This window comes from Pezoporus wallicus, unplaced genomic scaffold (assembly GCF_028554395.1).
Source record: "Pezoporus wallicus isolate ANWC-B61680 ecotype Strahan unplaced genomic scaffold, APGP_CSIRO_Pwel_v1 contig_6274, whole genome shotgun sequence".
NCBI lineage: Eukaryota > Metazoa > Chordata > Aves > Psittaciformes > Psittacidae > Pezoporus > Pezoporus wallicus.
The window spans coordinates 1,482,178-1,503,374 of record NW_026635738.1 but is presented as its reverse complement, the minus strand read 5'-3'; the positions used below and the strand labels follow the sequence as shown (position 1 = coordinate 1,503,374).

Genomic DNA, 21,197 nt, shown 5'->3' with positions numbered 1-21,197 from the left:
CAGGCATGTCTGGGGTTCCTGGCCATTTGGACCAGTCTCTGCAGATACACAGGTGCAGGGAGTCTGAATGAAGACAGCAGCAACTCATCCGTTTGCTTCTGGCATGTTTTACTTACTTCCATTATTTATTTACAATCAGCTGGAAAACTTCACTCCCACTCAGAGGTCTTGGCAGTGGTAAGGGAGGAGGCTCTTTGCACGTTAACAATTACATTGCTCAGAGCAGCCAATTTGCTCACCCTTAAACCCACCAGGGTTGTGCAGTAAGATACTGACATCATTTGTGTCGTGGCGTTATGGCTGGGGCTTACCTGGGCTTGGTCTGTACAAAAGGCAAAGATTCTGTTCTGAAGAGTCTGAAGTGTTCCCTTCAGACACAACACTGTTCTTTCCAAGTGATTTGAAAGACAAAAGTACCTAAAAGTGAACCCTGGGCTGCAGAAGTTGCCTGCTAGCACTGAACACCCCCTCACCCCCCAGGCATGGCTGTCCCAACAGGCCTCAGAGCAGGTCATAGGCTGGTATTCCTCATCTTCCTTTCGAGGGGAGACTTTCAAGAGAAGACCCACATGATCAGGAAACTGGTAAGCAGAGCAGGCAGGAGGTGGAATGTCGTGGCCACAGTACCCAGAGAGGCTGAGGATGGTGCTAGAGGAAGAAGAGGGGCATTAGTGCAAAGAAATCAATGACTGAACCATTCCCCCATGGCAAAAAACATGTCTTCATGCCCCATCCAGGGAAGATCTTTGGCTTTCTAACTATAGGAAATAGCCACCCCTAATAGCACAACACTTAGAGGCTCTACCATAATACCTACACTGAAATTTGGGTGTGACGAGGTTGATGTAGCCTTCTTGTGTTCCCCCAGTGAGCCCAACATGCAGTTTATCCAGTTCGGATTGTTTCTGCCTCTGGACCCACTCCCGGATGGGAGAGGTCGCCTGCCATTTGCTCAGATCACCAAGATGCATCCCCAGCAAGCCCTCAACCTCCAAAGGAGTCAGGCTCTAGGAGGAATCAAAAAGCAAGAATTAGAGGTATAAAGCAGGAATGGAAATAATAGCTCTGACCAAGAGCCAGATGGGGTTTCTGTTAGCAATGTGAAGAACTAGGAAGACCAATATGTGGTGAGTGGTTTCAACTGGGACAATCTTCCCTTAGGCAGGGGAATGAATTTGATGGAGTGCCTCCTGATTTACCCCAATGGACAAACACAACCAAAATCAGCTGCTTGGCACAATACAAATGCAAGGAGCTAAAAAATTTCAAGGTTCAGCTCACCATCAAAGAGTCTCTTCTTAGCTTCATAAAAGTACTAATGTTCATGTTCACGTTGTCCTTGCTTAGAGCTTTGATATCTGCAGCAGGAGCACCCCCTGGGACCAGAAAGAAAGTAGATCAGAGCATGGAGGACAGCATCACACGAGCAGTGTGTGTAACACGAGTTATGAGCATGGCTCCAGAATTTATTAGGCTGGGCCTGCTAAGAGAGTGAATCCCAACTGTAAAATATATGGATGCTACTTCATTTTGCTGGGGGTATTATTGTGTTGGCCATTAAACCAATCTGTGACAATGCCAGATGCTAGGCAGAAGGGCAAGGACAGTTTGCTCAGGCTGTGAATAAATTCTTGGCTTAACAGGGCAGAGTATAGTTTGTGATACGGAGAACGGCATCAGCAGCTTGATTTCTCATGGATGTAAGCAGATCTTACCCATCCCAGAAGTCATGTGTTTGATGTAGGGTTTGACTGGGATAGTCTGACAATTGATTTGGTGACTTTAAGTCAGGTAGAGAATCTCTCAAGAGTATTTTACACCATCTACATGCTGGAAAGGACTGAAACTTCTAAAGTTGGCTTTGAAAATTCCCTAATCTTGGATGTATTAGATTCATACAGGTTCTGGCTAAGACCTCTCTCTTTTCCTGTAACATACTTCTCTTTCACATACCCAGATACGGTTCAATAAGCTGATAGTAAGCAGGTGAACGTCGCTGGTTTGAGAAAGCACTTTTTGCTTTAGCATACAAGATCTCTTTTGTGCGTTCTGAACAGGCTGAGAGATTCAGAGATGCCAGTCTGCAAAACAAAGATGATTTAGGAAGAGAAAACTTCAACTTGTGTCCATTTTTAAGTATTCTGAGTAACTCTCTCAGATTCTCTGTATAGGAAAGGTGACTCCCTATTCCCAGTAGATAGAAGGGGTATGGACAGAAGCTAAGAGAAAAAACATAATGTCTTATCCTCCTGCTCAAAATGATGTGTCTTCTAAGTTATGATGGTTCTGGTGGTGCATAAGTTTTATGTGTTTGCAAAGATGTAGTTAATTTCATTTACAGTCTTTCAAAGGACTTTAAATTCCATTTCATTAACTCTCTTTTGAGTCTAGACAAAAGCACGCATGCAGACCATATCTTTTGTCAGGTGAGCTGCAGTAAAGAGAACTTGATCACAAATCGGAGCCCTTCCTGGCAGGATGGAGAACAGCACACACAGAGCAGGTACTAAGTTGCTTCCTAGATTTCCTTTCACCAAGTGAAAAGGAAAAAGCACTTGCTGAGGGGAAAATGCTTTTGCATGAAGATAAGAGCATCACAGTATTTCACTTACTTCAAGCTGTTGGAGTCTATCATCTTCAGCTCAGTTTCATTTAGCAGGCACATGTATCTGGTACCAATTGCATTCAGAGCAGTGACATTCAAGGGGTTTCCCAGGTCAATGTATCGTCTGATTATTACAGAAGCCTAAAAACACATTTGATTTTAACTTGGTTTCAACCCCAAAAGAAAAAAGAAATGCAATAATTACAATAATAAAACCAAATCACTTACAATCTATTAGATTGCCCCTCAGGGAAGGGGCAATCACCTTTGAGCCCACTAAAGCAAGCAGCTCCCAAACCAGGAAGCAAACATAGGCAGTAAAGCAAACCAAAATTCCTACCTGATCATCAAGGGGCTCATTTCTGAGCAAGGCAGCCAGTGTGTCAGCTGAAGATATCTTCCATCTGGAAACATCCTCAGGGGTGACGAAAGAAATGAGAGAGCCCAGTCTGTGGAGCAGACTTTCAGGATATCCATCAGGATACGTCTGTGGAAAGACTGCTGTTACTGCTATGAACACTTATGATCATGCCTGTGTTCATGAATTTATGCTCCACAAAATTAACATGGAAAAGCCCAAAAGGTCTGCAAGGAATAAGAAGCCAAAGCCAGTGAGGTCGCATGAACACATCTGTCCTTTTTCTGCTTCACAGCTCAAGCAAGCAGGTCCTGGGGGAAGGACCAAACCTGAAGCACTGTGAACTGGCTCAACACAGATCTGAGCAGGCAGTGGTGAAGGCTAATCAAATACTGGGAGGAAAATGATTATTCTCCTCCACTTGGTTGGCACTTATGAGAGCCCCTCTGGATACTACATCCAATTCTGGGCTCCCTGACACAAGAAGGACTTTGCCAAAGTATAGGAAAGACCAGCAAGTCTAGCAGAGAGTAATGCTGGATGGGGGGCAGTGGGACTGAAGGAGGTGGGAGTTTTAGTCTGAAGAAGAGATTAGGCAAGGATTTTATTACTGTCTTCAATTATCTACTAGGAGATTATAGTGAGGATGGAGCCACACTCAGAGGTGCACAGTGAAAGGAGAAGGACCAACAGGCAATGAAAAGCCTGATTAGATACTAAGAAACACATATTTTTGCAGTAAAGATGGACAAACATCAGAAGAGGAGCCCAGACACATGGTAGAGTCTCTACCCTTGGAGATACTTAAGTTCAAGTGGACAAGCCCCTGAGCAATCTAATCAGGAGATAAATGGACCTTCTTCAGCCTGGCATTACCTCATCCAGATGCTCCTTCAGCACAGCCAACTGCTGAACACTGAAGGCATAGGTCAGCATCTGAGAGAGATGATTCTCCAGAGAGACGTTCTTCAGGCAAGCACGTAACTCCTCAGGCGTGTAGCTAAGGGGCATCAAGTCATCTTCAAGAACGGTCTCTGTTATCTGCTTCCCAGATGGGCAACCTGTTGAAGCAACCACCAACTGTGCTCAGTGTTAAATCCTTGTGCTTCAAAGCTTTCAATGCTCCCTTGGGAGAGGGACAGGTATGCAATCCTGGCACCACCCTCCTCCCGGGTGACCTGCCACCCAGTATTTCATAGTTCAACCCAGTCACATGTAGGGACACCCACAAGCACTAGGGTCAACCCTGACACCAGGGGAATAGATCAGAGAGAGCTCTCATACCATCAGCACGCTTATGCCTGGTAGGCAGGAGTTCTTCAACAACAGTGGCCAGCTCTTCCCTTGACAGAGGTGAATCATGTGCAAAGTTTTTCAACCAAACAGTTAAAGCATTCTGCAAGGAAGATGTTTCATCAGGGGGCTATTGCAACCCTGGGTGTTCCATCAACATAACAAGTTGCTACTCACACAGACAATAAACATCCATAAGGTATTATGGGCAGCAGACCTGCTGCTAGAGATCATTCCTTTGGAAGCCAAAGGCAACTTTCTAAATGCTTAGACTCATATCCCACAGCCCATAAATGAATCTACCCCCTCACAAAGTACTGTATACAGTTATTACTGCTTTCCACCTCTGGCCCTCTTTCAGCAGTTACAGGAAGAGGATGGCCGTGATCTAGATTTGCAGTTCCAGGCTGCTAATCCCCTTTGGTACCACACTGTTAAATAAGACACTACTGAAAACGTACAGGCTGAACAACCCCCATATTCCTTCCATACTGCAGGACCCTCTATGAATAACCCACCTTGGGGATCTGCTGCAAGATGCTGTGATCCAATACAGGAATCAACCCACTGAGCTCATTCAAGGTGAAAGCTGACCATGCTGCAGGAGGCCTGCATACAAGAATTAACAGGGATTAGCTTTCAAGGAAGAGCCAAAGCAGGGAAAAACCCCACCTTAAAGGCTGCCAGGATTATGCCCTTGTAGCATTTGTACTTGAGAAGATTTAAATCCTAAGACATCTCAATCACTTTCTGTTACACACAACTTCATTCCAGCAGAGCAGGAGCAATTGACAGGAACATGAACATGGGCAGCTGGATAAGAAAATGGCATTGAACAAATACATTGTTTTCTTAAGCATGAAAACCAAAGAATGTCTATCACTCACTATTGCCCAATTCAGTGCCAAGATCTCAGCACATCTAACACAGGAAGATATTTGGCTCCCTAGAGCATGTCTCTGTTAGATACAGCCTGGGATTTACCAAGCATCTGTCAGTTCAACAGGTAGAAACAGATGCTTTCTGAAAGCCCGTGGCTAACAAACAGCCAGGGCCACCTGTGTCCATCAGGACAGCCTTGGGGAAGTTTGGTTAATCATAGAATGGTTTGGGTTTGAAAGAACCTTAAGATCATCCAGTTCCAACACCCTGCCATAGGCAGGGATGAAAATCAGACCAAAGGAAAGGCTTTTATAACTAGAGCAGGTAAAACAGAGGTGAAATCAGCAGAATTCCAGCCAAACCTTTCAGCTGAAAGAAATCAAAATAAACCAATGTAAAAGACCCAGCGTGAAAGTCAAAAGCAAGGAATTATTCCAGTTTCTGATCCAGCTGGTTGGCTGGAGTTCACCCAGGTCTTACCAGGTCAATGGTTTTAAGGGAACTGTTTTGCTGATGCCAAAAGAAAAGCGCATACCCAAACGTAGTGTTACCACTGCTGATGATGCTCCTAATGGCCTCTTCTTGGTCAGGCAGGAAAGAGTCACACTTGCTTAACTGCTTCAGCAGATTCCCACCAGAATTTGTAATGTATTCTCCACCCAGGTCACAGACCAGACGTCCCAGAACCTCTGTGTTTTCCTCAGTTACTTGCGTGCCGGGAATTCTCTGAAATAACACAAGACAGAGGCACTGAACACAACTGGCTGCCACTGTAGAAGAGCATTCTTGTTTCTGCTGCCAGCTGAGAACCCCAAGCTCTCCCCAGGCTTGTTCCCTGATCACATACCAAACATGCTAAAGCTTCCAGGAGCAGTTGTTTCCGCTGGGATGACTCTCTCTGCAGAAGATCCAGGTTTGCTTCCCCAATATTAGCAAAGTACTGCCTGCAGCTTCCTGTTGCTGCATAGTCTGAGGGACTAGAAAGACAAATACACTATGAATGGTAGTGAATGGTAGCAAAGAGCTGGTCAGGCTCAAGGCTGTTCAACATAGACTGTGTCCAGTGTAACTTCTTCCACATTTGCAGACTAAACTCTATGAATTGCTCTTCCCAAAGTTCCCAATCCACATATTGCAAAAATCCAGTTTCACCTCAAGGAATCTATTGTGAAACTCATCTCAAAATTGTTCAAATTTTGGATACAGAACCACAGTGGGTGGCTACTGGAACAGAAAATCCACTCTGTTGTTTTCTTTGATGTTGTAAAGTGAAAGGCACATTCACAGAGGCCGGAAAGAACTAAAACTGCACACTGATTTCATATCCAGACATACTTTAAAAGAGTTTCATACCGTTTCTATTAATATGATGGCATGGCTGAGTATGAAAAGACCTTAAAACCCATTTGAAAGCTTACTGCAACCTGATTTTGCCCCCTGTAAGGAGGCCTGGACAAGTTTGAAATATATATCAGATATGAAATAGTCATTACCAGCTCGGCTATAAACTAATATCTCCTTTTCCCCACCAAGTACCAAGGCAACAACAAAAACCATAGCAGTTACCTTAGAAATAGCAAGAGGTCTTTGGGATAGCTATCTAAATCCTCAGGAATCCCATGCAGAGTCACCATCTTCACTAAGCAGTTCAGCTGGAACGACAACACAGTTCATATCAAAGGAAGAAACCAGCATGAAGATATAAAACAGTGTAAAGGTTTTACTCTGCTCCAAGGACAGAAATCAGAGGGTTTGGTTCCTGAGAAACCAACCGGGGTTTGACTTCTCTCTTCAGGGAAATTTAGAAGTGTGGGATGGAGACCAAGGACCAGTTCCATCTGGTCCAGTCCCTTAAGCTCAAAGTGTATTTGTTCTTGCTGAACAATCCTCATTGCTACCTGCATGACAACATCAAACATGGCATCCTGAAACACAGGCACTGACCTGGTCTTCTCCTAGCTTGACATTTTTCTTCTTCATGACTTTAGCCAGCTCCTGAAACCTTTCTTCTCCCACCTCATTGGCAGCTGCACATGTGAAGCCTTGGAGGACTGACTGGGAAAGCCTGAACATTTACAGAAGGCAGATCAGAAGGGCAAGGATAAATACAGCAACCACAAGAATCCCACAATCCCAAAGCTTAATGCTCTCCAAACTCCATCCCCTCAAAATTGTTAGGCTTGATCTGTGTGGGAGATGAAGAAGACATCACCGGTCAAATAAACATCATCCAGAGACTCATAGTGGAAGTGGAAATGCAGGGACAAACTCCCCATCCCAGGCAGTATCAATGTATCCCCAATACAGGATCACACTCCCCACTGTGTTTTCAGTCCATGCCACACACTGAAAGTGAAGTGGAGCTGTGTTGATCCTCATCACTGAAGAGTTTGCAGTCTGGGAGGGCTTAGGGAGAAGCCCTTAAAACTTTCATTGTTTTCTACATAGAAAAGCTTCATGAAATCAGCAGGGTGTCCTGGTGTTGACTCCATTGTTTTTGCAGATGTATATAACAGTTTTCATCATTTTTCATCTCAGACACAAGAGCTGACAAAGGACATAAACCAGCCTCACTGAATTTAATCTCTGGAATAGCACTGTGGAAGGCTGATCCATGAGAAATGCCTTCCCCAAGGCAGTCAGAGCAAGGCTCCAGATGCAGTCTGAGCCAGCAGCAGCATTTCAGAAAGCAAGCGTGGCTTACGGGTACATTTTGCAGCTGACACCCTGGTAAATCTCGATGCCATGTGCCTGTGTTTAGGTTTGCATGATATTTCCCATCTGTCGTTAGGGATTGAGTATGATGGTACCAAATGTACCAAAGGAAACATGGAAATTGCAATGAAAGCAAACAAAAACAGGGGGAAAAGAGGAACTAAAACAGTACCTGCTGAAGTCAGGCTCTGTCTTTATCACATCACTGAAAAACATGGCAGCCTGTGAAGCAAAGCAGAGTGTCAACGGTTCGCCATGTTCCTCTGCAACATTCACCTGTACTCTCAGGCAGGTTTGCAGACTCACAGCTCTGCAGAGCCCAAGGCTGACACTGATGGGTAAGGAGGGGACAAGCCTCCAGCATATTACCTGTTCTCTGGTCCATGTTTTACTGTTGAGATCTTGAATATTGGGCTTCTCCTCCCCAAAAACAAGCAATGATTTTGGAATGTAACTGGCCAGAGCATCAGGGACATATTTAACCAGGTCAGCTGGGTAGTGGACACTGGAGGAAAGCTTCAAAAAGAAAACCAAACCAAGATGGATCATACAAACACTGTGGCTAAATTAAACAGTTGCTGGCAAAGAAGTGACAAACTGGAAAGCAGCCAGGCACATTCCCCTGCTGATCATCTGGCCATTTCTGAGACCCAATACTGTGAAATATTTCCTGTTTGACATAATTCATCAGATCAGGAGAGCTGCTTGAGCTAATACCTGGAGTCCTGATGAATGGGAACAATCTCTCTCTTATCAGTTTCCCACTGCCTGGCTTTATGCCTTAAAAATGTTTAACAGGCCAAAAAGGAGGAACATACCTGTCTTCTCTGCCAATGCAAACTATGTCTCAACTTGGGCAGGCACATTACAGAACAATCTTTTAGTGAATGAGATGTTATTTCCCTACTGCTTCACACTGCATCGTTGCCCCAGAACATGCCATAAGCAGGGCCTCTGGTGCCAAACACAGCTCAGAGTCTTTCCTACCAGAGGGAGGATGAGTAACAACAAACTTAAATGCTAAACATGCAACTTGAAGGGTAAAGTCATGGTGAGATGAAAGGCAAAGGGGTTTCTACATCCTACAGGATCGCACGGGGGATGAAACAGTGCATTGCTGAAAGATCAGTCTACTCTAAAAGGGACTTTCTAAACCACCGTCACTTCTCACAGGTTCTTACTCCAAACCATGGCAATATCCTGTCTCTGAGAGCATCTTTTCAAGTCAGTGGGGAGCAGTTTATGGGATTACCCCATAAAGCAACTGTCCTTTTTGCCCTTGTCTCCAAGAGGCTGGGCAGGACACCCTGGCTGGCAGCCAAAGACGTGACACAGGCACAGTGATAGGGACTTGAGAGGCTTGTCCTGCTGCACACTCTGTTTAGCAATGACAAACACCCCAAGGGAATGCTGTCTGGGTGTGTGTCAGTGCCTGGCCCCAGGTAACTGCTGTTCCTGGCTGTGAGTCACTGGAGCTTTGCTCATTTCTGATGCCTGAAGAGAAAAGTGACTTCACCTTTTCCACAAATGCCATTTTCAGAGCAGGGGGCAGGGGCAGCATCTGCTCAACAAACTCAGGCAACTTGATGGCTTCCAAGATCACTTCTGAAGGCAAGCTTCGAAGCATGCTGCTGTTGAGGCCAGCCACCAAGCTCCCCAGCTTTGCCAGGCTCTGTCCATCTGGGATCTGAAAGGGGATACATGCAGGCATGAGTACCTGAAGCACCAAACCTCATTTGCTGGCAGCTACCTCTACCAGGTGTGAGGAGCATTTGTGGACCTTATCCTTTGTACCTGATAGCCAGAGAGAAGCAGTTTGTTGATAATGGTGCTGGACTGCTCAGTATTCCAGCCACGAACTTTACCCAGGGCAGGAATAGATGCTTCAAGGTCTTCATCCCTGATGCGGTTTTCAAGGATGGATATGGACAGCCCAACTGCAGCCTGGCCCAATCCACGCAGGACTTCAGGAGGGAAGTGCTCAAACTTTCCCACCAGAGAGGATGCAACCTGAAAAGGCCCCACATAGACAGAGAAGAAAGTCAGAGAAGCAATGAGGTGAGCCTGTTTGATGCTACAAACTTTGGATGTCCTAAGGCACTACTTTCTGCCTCAAACTTGCGTGATGAAGCCTGCTGATGGGCTGCCTTCCCCTCTGGGAATCTTCAGATTAGGAGACACCAGCCAGATGCCACAATAAGAACCTCAAGATGACCTCCAGGAGTGTACACAAGCATGTACACGAATCCTCAATCTCACAGGTTTTGTGTAGGTGAATGGAGAACTGAGGTGCAGGGCCAGACAGGACATTACCTGCAGTTCCTCTGTTGTCAGGGAGGAGGGAGCTCTCTCTCTGGTTATTCCTCTGTGTGTCAGGTTCAATGGGCAGTTCTTGGTGATCCTCTGGGCCAAGCTCAAAGCATCATCTTTGCTCAGGTTGCTCACTGCAGCGGGGCTCAGGTAGCAAACAAGTCTGTCTGGGAGGCTGAAAGTGGGAGACAAGAAGGGGAAGTTGCCAGTATGATAGAGAGTGGCTCTGTCAGACCTTTCCTTTTTGCCAAAGGAAGCTCGCTTCCAGTGCACATCTCCCCTGATCCATTTTAGCTCTGATGTTCCTGTTCAGAGAGCACTGCTGTGTCATGCAAAGCAGCAAAACCACTGCAGGCTATTAGCTGGTGGCTGGCACTGCCTGACAGTCATTGCCCAAGATGTGGAACCTGTGGTCTGGCCCTCCCCAAGATCAAGTGCAATCAAATTATTTGAGGAACAGAAAAAGGCTTTAGAGGTTTCACGGAAGCAGGCATCAAAATCACCACTCAGGGAGGTTTTGCTAAGTCACAGTATGATGCTAAACTAAGTCAGGTTGAAGATCAGGTCAGGTCCTGTACCTTGATAAGGGAAAACCAGATCCAGAGGTCAGTAGTGAGGTATAGTACAGAGCTGTCTCCCGGAGCAAGGTGAGGTTGCTGATCATCTGTATGTTGACTGGATCCCTGGTAAACCTTTGAAGCTGGTATTGTCATAGGAAACAAACACAATTAATTTAGGTGGATACTGGAATCCTGACAATCGTCTGGGGACAGTTTGAACAAAGCTTGCTTCAAGCAATAAAGGCTTTTTCACCAGCTTTAAAGTTGTGAGGAGAGCCATCTTTTGGTTTCAAGTAATACACTGGGACCTTGTTTTCTTTATCTTTGCATTCTGAGGGCAGGTAAACCTCTCTCTGACTACTGTAAGGCACAAAGGTGGCAATGTTGCTAGGAACATGGCCCTGCCTCTGCAGCACCACTCACGCATGTAGACCTGGTACAGTCATTCACCAAACCAGGCCCAGACATCAGTCCAGTCTTGAGGTTGCTCCTCTGACTGACTCCAGTTTGTTTTCTGCACAATTACTTATGTGAAACCAACCTGTGTGCAGGTAATTCATGACAAGAAATCACAATGGGGGGAAAAAAATGAACTGAAGTGACTGTTCGCCATAAATAAACAAGAGAAATGTTCCTGCTGGCAGCATCTCCATGGATTTTGGTCAGGGCAGGAAGACAACACCCAGGCACTCTGCACACTTCAGGTTCTTCATCACCACAATGCACTTACTGTTGCTTCATCACCAAAAAGCTGCAGGTCTCCAACAGTAGCATGCTCCAAAAAGGATCCAAGATAATTTCCAAACCAAGCAGTGGAATTCAGACCTGGAATGGCTTCACTGTAGCACTTCTGGCTTGATTCTGCAAAACAGGCAGACAGCATAAAAATAGACTTGCACTGTATCAGGAACTCAGGGGAGACTGGGCTTCCAAATGTGGAACAGACTTCAGTCTTATCAGACAACTCAGTCAGCAGGGAGCTGCCAAGTGCCTCTGATCACACATTAAGCTCCAATCCATGTGTTTGTGCATTCAGATTACAAATGCACACAGGACAAGACAGATGCCTCAGTCTTTCACAGCCCTTCAAACATTTCATCACCAGTCTTCAGCTCTCAGAACCAAACCTTGCACTGTTCTTTCACAGCAAAAGCAGTAAATGCCATTTGCACAGGTTGTAAGTCAGCATATAAAAATTCTGGATTAATAGTCTTCAGACAGGGAAAAGATCCTGATAACCACTTATCACTGTCATATTCTCACCCCATTTCCATGGAAAAGACAATATACTTAAGGCATTCTGGTGTTTCTTAAAGAAAATCAAGTCATTTACCATCCTGGATGAGGTAGTGTTTGATCCCAGCATAAAGATTCCTCTGTTCTTCCACTGGAAGGTCAGAATATATGCCATTCAGGGCAGCAACTCTAAAGATGGATAAGAAAGGCAGACATCTCAAACACAGCTGAAGTCAAATCCACCCCTGGCAGGGATAGAAGCTCACAGTCACCTCTGTGACTGCCCTTTCCAACAGCCCCCACAATCATTTGGCACTGCTTTGGAAACACAGTGCTATCAGGGTCATTCCACACACATTGACTGACATAGAGGACCAGTTACAGGGTCAGTGGATGCGTTACAAAGCTTCTGAGAGACTCTGCTTGGGCCTCCATCAGTTCACAGTGCCTACAGGGTTTAGCCCCTTCTGTTGGGAGGCTGCAGTAAGGGCCCCTTTCCTATCTCAGCAACATGGACTGAAATAATGGTTGTGTTCAGCACTTACATCATTTGAAATGTCTCACAAGACAGGTTTTTGGCATGAAGGCAAGCAAAGACCTTGGGTTCGACCAGGAATGGCTGAAGCCCCTCATGGATCCACTGAGACAAAACAGAGGGGTTGTCAATGTCAGGCACTTCCAACATCTTCTCCCATAGGCCATTAATGAAGATCATGTTCCACTCCAAAGAAAGAGGCACATGAGAAAACTGAAGGCAAGAGAACACAGGAATTTCAGTGAATATGGACTGCTAAACAAACATTAAGATAAATCCATAGGAATATGAACATTATGGACAGAATCACCCCAAGCAAGAATCCCCTCTGTGGGCAGTGACCCTTCCACACAGTTCAAGTACAGCCAGCCTGTAACTCCCATTGGAACCCCAGGCCTGTGTGATCACTGCAAGTAGCAGTAGGTATGCTCTGTGAACTCATGCTTATTACTTCTGTCTCCCCAGCTATTTTTAACAGCACAGAGCTCTGCAAAGGTGTTGATGGAGATTTGCTGATTGAAATGGTGCCCTCTTCAAAATAAGGTGATGTTAAGGTGAAAATATAAGGCTATGTTAGTTAATGCCATTAATGCTGCAGGTGAACAAATACTGGATATGTGATACCCACCCGCTGGCTGAACATGGCGAGAGCAGCTATAAGCTTCTTGGCATCATATTTGGAAAAGAAGAGAACAGAGTGTTCTGAATCCACAGCACTGGCAGGTTGAGAGGCAAGGCACGTATATAAGGATACAAGGAAATCATCTGGAAGGTCCTGGAGCCAAGCACTCTGAAAGAGAAAAGGGAAATGCACACAGAGACAATAAAAGGTGTGTCATATTTGGAGATGCTACAGTATGCAACCTCCTTCAGGTCTGCATTCAGCATTAAGGTGATGTAACCTGTTGACAGAAGAGCCAGGATAAAGTCCAACATACACTGGCTTGAAACAAGTCTAAACTTATCCAGTTCCAAATGCTGGAGCCTTCTGTTACCTAACCTGTGCTCCCCCAAGCAAAGGGTGGCTTTAGAAAGCTTTATTCACAATGGTTCCCCACCAAACACAAGCCATCTGATCAAAGTGGAAACTTCCACAGGGAACGTTCTCATTCCAGAAACACTTCCCAGTGAAAAAGAAACAAACAAACAAGCAATCCCCTCATAACTAGTATTTGAAGAAACCACATCTTTTTGTTAGAAACATTAATGGGAAAATACAAATTGTTGTTAATTCAATCGCAATTACTGGCAGCAACTCGGAGATAATGACAAAAGCAGGCATGGAGGTAAACCTGAAGTATTCCAGATGACATTTTCCACACTGCAATCGCTTTTTATTGTGGTCTACCTCAATGGACCAGGGTTACTTTCATGCAAAAGGTTTGCTTCAATGCTACAAGGCCAGTTTCTAAGAGCCAATTTGTTTTGGAATCAACTTTGCCCACCTTCTCACTCTAGAGGTTTGGAAAAGCATCTCTCACTTCCACACACAGCCCCAGAAAGCTCTCCACTCCTGAGCCTCATGATGTGGAGCACGTGTTGCCTGGGAAGGTGGCACTGCCACAGCTGGATGGTCCCCGAGTGTTTAACCTAATCCATTCTCTCCATCTTGCAAGGGAAACCTCAACAAGGCTTTGGCCACTGCACAGCCAACACTGAGACTGCTTTTAAGCCAAAAATAGCACTACTGCAAAGGAGAACTAACCACACTAACCCATGAAAAGAAGGGGATTGCCATTACCTGTGCACAGGCATATTGACCAAAAGTGAGGCTGCAGGGGGAGGCTTGGCCATGGGCTACCTCAAGAAGCATCTCTTGGCTGATCCTGGTGGGGAAAAAAGCAAACTTGTTGACACCCTTTGGGAGCAGGGAGAGGATACTCCTACGTTGTTGACCCTTAGGTAGAAATCAAGTTCAATGTAAAGTGGAAGCAGACCTGTTTTGAGCCCTATGCCTCCAGGCACTAATCAAGCTAAGCTCAGCACCAGTGCAAGGTTCTGGGAGCAGTAAATCCCCCTGTTCCAGGCTGGCTGACACACCAAGGACCTGCCCTGCCTTTCTTTGTCCCCCACAGACCCAGAGCCCCAGGAAGGCAATTTCCCTTCACTGTTTCAATGAGCACAAGCAGATCCCTCCCCACTCACAGGCAACCCTGGGACTTTGCAGGGAGAAAGATGCTACACTGGTTTCAGAGGCTTCCTGCTACCCAAAGTGACATCCCCAACAAGGCAGTATCACTCCCAAGGGAATTTACTGATGGTTCACATACCTTTTCACTGAGGTACACACAGCAGATTCTGATTCCCCGAAAAAGAAAGAGAGACAAAAATAAAAGCACTGTGATAGGAATATGTATACAGAACTACAGGGAATATTCCTTACGGAAGAAGACCAAAGAAACTCACCATTGACAGGGGAGCTGGAGCACTGTGTCAGGGCAAAGAGAGAAAAGACATGAAATTATCATGCAGTTGATGGTAGCACAACATCATTTGGGATCAGTGCATGCAGAGAAGCCTGTCAGCTGCAACCACTTGTACTCAGGTCTGGCCTGAAAACACACAAGCGCTCAGATCCAGAGTTCCCATCTGGCCATCTGCAAAATTCCCATCAGTCCTTGCTCCATACTTCCAACAACAGGGAAGTTCAGGGTTATGGGAGTCCTCCCATCACTCGGGCATGAAGGCCAATGGCAGGGACTGTTCTCCCCATGATTTGAGAGTGGTCAATGGGTGTCACCTTCATCAGTCTGCCTGGCGATGCGCTTGCACTGAATCCCTGCGAAGACCTGGAAAAGCCATTTCCACCTCACCCACTGCTTGGGAGACAAAGGGGAAGGGCCACTTTCTTACTCTGGATCTGGCTTGTAGCAACCGATTCCCACCAATGGGAATCGGTTCTCAGGAAGGGGCCCACAATGACCACCAACCCACACATGATTTGCAAAGACATGGATGACATGTATTTTAAACACACAGGTTTGCCTTACCAGGTATGTCCCAGCCGAAGGGGCAGCAGCCACCTGCCAACCTGGAAGAGAACGTGCCATGATTTTAGCAGCAAATCCAGGACAAAGCTCACTGTCACAATCCAGCCCCTGTGTGGCTTAACAGGCCCTCGATCGCTCATCCCACTATATTATGTTATTCCTCATTCTTGGCACTAGATTTCACAGGATCCTTTCCGTCAGACCCTTCTGCTGTTCTCTCTCTGGCTCTGTGAGAGCTGTGACTGGGTGAGCAGACACAGGTAACTCCTCCATCCTCCCTGGGTTAGTCTGGCAGAGGACAGTGTATTAGATGACAAGAGGGACTGCACGCATCCCTGTCTCCAGAGAGGAAGAGGCAGGGAAAGGGTCAGAAACAGAGAAGGACTCCAGGAATGGTCCTTCTCTCCTAGTATCCCTCATCATCATGGCCAGCCCATTATCAGTGTTTAGCTTGGCTCACCATGCCTGTACTTTAAGCTTAACAGCTTCTACTTGTTTCTTGTGTCCCCATCAACATGTCAGCTGTAGCCAAGCCTCTGTTGTGTTTCATACCTTTTTCCTCCTAAGTCCTCAACTGGATTAAAGTCACCCCATGCTGCAAAGTGCTCAGGACACAGGTAACACCATGTTACAGCCGCAGGCCAGTCCTGCCCCAGAGCTTGACAGAAGGAAGCCAAGCTGTCACTGCTGGCTCTCAGCAGGTCTCCACAAGCCCTCCCCTCATCTGTTCCTTGATTTCCCAACTTTTACATTGTTCCTGGTGGTAACTTATATATTCCCTGCCAATGCCGTGCTGGAAAGGTGGCGAAATGCAAGCTTGGGAAACCAGTGACAACAAACAGACTCAGATCTCCCTGGCATTAGTGTTATTTACTTCAGATTAGGCACCTGTCAAGATCAGCATCTTCTCTGAACAGGAAAAAGGGAAAGGTGGGGACTTCCCCTCAGTGTCTGACAGGACAGAACAAGTGAATGCCACCAATGCCACATGAAACGAGAGCGTGAGGGAGACCGCAATGGTTGGAGGCTTCAGAGGTTACACTGACTGTCACTATTTGCCAGCACTGAATCACTGCACAGTTGGTTTTGTCAGTGGGTGTCTCTAATAGTACATTCAGGGCTTGGTTGTCACCACTGTCACCTCCACCCATCTCCTTGGGGAGCTGTGTCTGATCCCAGCCCATGATGTCTGCCACAGACACCCCTCACTCATCACCAGCCACATGGTGTGCCCAGTCTGCACCATCCTCCTCCCACCCCTTTGCCTACATCCTCAGAGCCATCTCGGTGCATGGCAGACCACAGCAAGCTCAGGGTACCTCCACTTCTCTGCCAGCCTTGTTCACCTGCTCAAGGAGTAACACAGCTCTGGAAGTTATCTCTCATCAGGGAGCACACCACCAACCTCAGTGACTCTGGATCACTGACAGGAGGCTGAAGAGGTCACAGAGATCACCCTCACCCATGTTTCATCTCCTGGCCGATGGACCAGCTTGCCCAGGGCTGGTTGGGTACACTGAGGTGTAGCAGAGCTCAAGATCAGCACAAATACTCTTCAGCATCAGTGACTCCAGCCCTCAGACCCCAGTGTGGGAAGCATAGTTGGGATTGGTGTTATCTACAAGTACTTGGTCAGAAGTGATCCACGGGGGGAATGTGGAGGAGCTGAGCCCCAAAACCAAAACCCAGAAGCTACATCCTGAGGCTCCTCCACTCCACAGGGCTACAGGACTGAGGTAACGTGACCCAGGGCAATGTCAGGCAAACACACAGTGGTATTTGGGCACTGAAATCAACAGGAGACCCTTATCATGGAACTGTAATGGGGAAAAGGAGGAGAAGGAGGAGAAAAGCAGTGGCTTTCCTGAGTGGGGATGCGCTAATGAGCCCAGTGACCTGTATTAGGAAGGGGATTACAAAATAGCTCGAAGGGATGGATACACCCTAATTAGCATAACAGGGTTTTGATTACTAATTACTACACCTTTTCAATCATTTAATTAATGAACAATTGTCACTAAGCAACAGGCAAAGGAAACACACTCACACAGAGCATATGCAGTGCTTCAGCCCTGACACATCAACGTTAACACCTAAGAAAAGCCCCAAAAGAGTTACTAAAATGATAACCAAGAGCTCAGTGCCAGAGGCCGGCCCCAAGGTCATGCTTCCCTGCCTGCAGACAAAGCTGGGCTGTTCCCACCTCCATAATCACTTCCTGCTCACCTCAGAACTGGACCTTGGGAACACAGAGCCAAGCCTCTGGCTCCCACTCACGGAAAGCTCTTACGCATGTGTTTAAGCACGGGAATGGTCCCATTGACTCAAAAGCAGCATTCAGAAACACCCACATGGGGAGAAGGGGGAAGAAGAAGGGTGGCTTCTCACCCTTCAGGATCAGAGAGGACCCCAACCTACTACCACCAACATCCTCATTGTCTGACAAGAAATCCTCCATCTCACATCATCACAACAAAGGGAACAGGCTCAGCTCATGTCATGAACCATCTAAGACACATGTGCATCATTCTGGGAGCAAGATCCTTCCCAGCATTGCTCTCACTCCCGTGCTTCATCAGCACACAGGCACAGCACGCTGTGGCAAAGCCTTCCATAACAGAAGAGACCATCTCCTTTACATGCATACACGGTGCTGCTCACAGTTCAGCTGCTCTCCACAGTCCCTCCTCCTCCATGAGGACAACAATTCTGTGCCACGAGCACTGCCCTGTCTCCCCACTGCTTCTTTACAAGACCACTCACACTGTTTGTGTGGCACCACAACACTTAGATCTCCTGTCCTTCCCTTTCAGAAACTGCTTTAAGGACCCTCAGAACCTTGTGTTTTCCTTCTCCCTTTGCTCCATCCCCAAAGGACAGAACATGCAAACTGGATGCAAATTCTCTACAAGCTCAGCACGCTGCTGATATTCTGCCTTTCCTCTGCCTCCAGTTATCTACAGAAGAAGATGGGTTGATGATCTTAAGGTCCTTTCCAACCCTAATGATTCTATGGGGGCAAGCACAGCCCAAAGAACTGGAATGATTTCCCATGGCTGCACACTGAGACAGGACCAACATGAGAACACATCAAAATCACTGACCTGCCAGACCTAAAAGCAGTTGCACGAAGAGTCATTAAGTTTTACAAGCAACATGTGTCTTTCTGCTGGACAGGGACATCCCTCCTGGTACAGGTGGTTAATAGAGACTGAGGAAAACCTCATTTTCATCAGGGTGTCCAGAACACATTGGGCTGTTTGAACAAAAAACAACCACTAAAGAAATAAAGACATTAACTGTTCAACAGTTTTTCTTCTTCCAGCACTGGTAACTAAGCCTGTGCAGAGAAAATGATGGTCCCTTTATGGAGCTGTTTCTCAACATTACAAGTTCATTTTTATCATCAATATTCATTGAAAACACGATCTCAAGTCTGATGAGGAAGAATAAAGCACTAACACTTGCTCAGAGAAACAGAGATCCTCCTCTGGAATTCCTTACTCCCAAAAAACAGAGAGAGAGAAAGCAGGGAATAGAGAGGTAATCTGACTCAGCTAAGATTATTTCTTAAGTGCTTTCCCAGAGACACCTGGATACTCCAACAACAGGGACAGTGAGCAGACAGCTCTGCAATGACAGGAGAATGAACTCCCATTTTGCCTTTTCACCCTGTTTACTACAAGAACTAATATATTTGGGTTCAAAGATACAATGAACAAGCATAAAGGCAGGGGATTTAGAGCAACCACTAAATAAAGTGGTCTTTCCCTTTCAAGGATTCTCTCAACTACGGCTGCTGGTATGGAAAATCCTCCCGGAACACCCACCACTGTAATACTCACCAAGCAAAAGGAGGACTCCCAGCCCTGGGAGCGAAGGCAGCATTCCTGCAGAGGTCTTCAGAGCTCCCTCAGAAGCAAGGAATCACCTTACCCCAGCCAAGCAAAATCAAACATGAAGAATACTTAATTGCAAAACCAAACTAAAGAGCAGGAAAGTTAAAAGGAGACTGTCTCCTGTGCAAACTTACACACACCAACACCCTCCACAACCTCTCTGAAACTGGACCCAAAGCACACACAAAACTACTGAGGGTCCTCTATGCCTGGGAAAGCACACAGGGAATTAAGAGTTAAGCTGGATTCACTGCTACCAGTGCCCTGAATGCAGGCTTCCCTTTGGCAGAGGAGAGTGTGAGTTGCACCACCCCACTGGGTGGTTTAACTGTGGCACTTACCTGCAAGCCGCTACTCAAGTGACGACCGAGGGCTGCTTTTCACTGAGCAAAGCAGGGTGTGCCTCTGCCTTCTCAAAGCTGCATCTGAAATTACAGGATGGGTTTGGAGTACTGGGCATACCCTTAAGTCCTTGAGAACACAAATGTGTTATTTGTTAATGCCTGTCATTCCTAGGACACAGAGGAAACACTGAGCCTATAGCGAGGCTGCCTGGAGTAAGCAGTGAGTAGCTGCATTCCCTCCTGCTCTGCACAGGATGCTTCTGGCATTTACAGGAGGCAACAAAAATAAAGCTGTGCCCCCAGGACAGAGCTACTCCAGGACCACCTTCCTTCAGTTACTAAGGAAATGTTTGTCATCAAGATACTTTGCTTCAGTGGAGCTTGAAATCTCTGCTTACCCCAGTTGTTTCCAGTGGGAAACCACACCATGGAATGGATGGCAGCTCCTCTGGTGGGCAGCCAGGACATCTTCAGATCACAGATACGGCCAACTGGGAGCTCTGCTCCAGGCTCAGTGAGGTCTGTCACCTGAAACACAGAGCTCTCCACTCAGGGCAGAGGGATCAGGGGAGCTGAAATCAAACCTGCAGCCCTGTGTTAGTGTAAGGCTGGACTGGTGCAGGCAAATCCCACAGCATGGCCATCTCTCTTAATTCCTTGTTGAGCCTTTCCTTCCTGAGGTGCTTAGAGCACACTGAGCCTCACACCAAGGTGCCCAGCATCTGCACCCAAGCGCCACTGTGGGCTTTTACATCAGCACTCATTGCAGCAGCCTGTTTGCACTCACAAACAGCACAGCAATGAGACCACTGAGCAGGAATGTTGTTGTCCAGTGCCTCCAGAATTGTAATTGCAAAGACCCCCGTTTTGTCACCAGAAATGGCCTTTTCCCTTTATTTCCTTGCTGTAAAGATCCCAGGACACAACTCTCTGGGCTTTCCAATTCCTGCAAGCTCCTCTATTTTAAAACTAAGCAGGGTTCTTACTGAAGAGATCACAATTGGTTTTAAGGGGTCTTTATGCTCCTGCATGCTGCAGGAGCTGAGGAATGGGTTTGCCCTGTTCCTTCAGATGAATCACAAGTGGTGGTGTCCCCCATGATCTCCTCAGACCTGTACAACAGCAGCCAGGGGGATCTCTGATTCTGACTAAACTTGTGCTCTCCTCAAGGTAATTTTGAAACATCTTTGTTTGGTCACTTTATTGATGCTTTTCAGAACAAGTTTTTCATAAACCAGATTTTTCCCTGGCTTAGGCTTGCCCCATCCTGCCCACCTCTAACTCTTGTGTTTGTGGCAACACCAGGAAAAGTACATGTTGACTCACATCATCACCAGCTCTCTCCACACTCCCTTCTTTCCTGCCACACTTAATGTGCTTATCAGCTACTTTGGAACAAGTGCAACCCTGATTCATAATGTAGTTTGTCTGACTCAGATGATGCCCAATTGAAAGTGACTCTCATCAACA

The 21,197-nt window shown here is 46.5% G+C and overlaps 1 protein-coding gene across 1 annotated transcript; it reads right to left on the bottom strand.

Annotated features, from left to right (window-relative positions):
• Positions 1 to 91: 91 nt before the first annotated feature.
• On the bottom strand, positions 92 to 19,592 carry MSLN (mesothelin). The gene is made up of 27 exons (XM_057398147.1): positions 19,330 to 19,592; positions 15,485 to 15,525; positions 14,765 to 14,922; positions 14,236 to 14,320; positions 13,123 to 13,284; positions 12,505 to 12,707; positions 12,057 to 12,148; positions 11,454 to 11,584; positions 10,742 to 10,863; positions 10,167 to 10,338; positions 9,648 to 9,863; positions 9,370 to 9,540; positions 8,223 to 8,369; positions 8,026 to 8,075; positions 7,083 to 7,203; positions 6,705 to 6,790; positions 5,986 to 6,115; positions 5,674 to 5,864; positions 4,775 to 4,865; positions 4,248 to 4,359; positions 3,840 to 4,024; positions 2,946 to 3,092; positions 2,613 to 2,746; positions 1,954 to 2,081; positions 1,282 to 1,376; positions 818 to 1,007; positions 92 to 648 (listed from the first exon to the last, which is right to left on the bottom strand). Exons 1-27 carry the CDS (start codon positions 19,370 to 19,372, stop codon positions 554 to 556), a joined length of 3,498 nt encoding a protein of 1,165 aa, XP_057254130.1. The 5' UTR covers positions 19,373 to 19,592; the 3' UTR covers positions 92 to 553.
• Between the last annotated feature and the right edge of the window lie 1,605 nt (positions 19,593 to 21,197).

Coding starts and splice junctions, on each gene's coding strand:
- MSLN (XM_057398147.1), bottom strand. CDS start 19,372: ATGCTGCCTTCGCTCCCAGGGCTGGGAGTCCTCCTTTTGCTTG. Junction 9,541..9,647: donor TGCTTCTCTCTGGCTATCAG/GTACAAAGGATA, acceptor ATCCCCTTTCAG/ATCCCAGATGGACAGAGCCT. Junction 649..817: donor CGTCACACCCAAATTTCAGT/GTAGGTATTATG, acceptor TTCTTCCTCTAG/CACCATCCTCAGCCTCTCTG.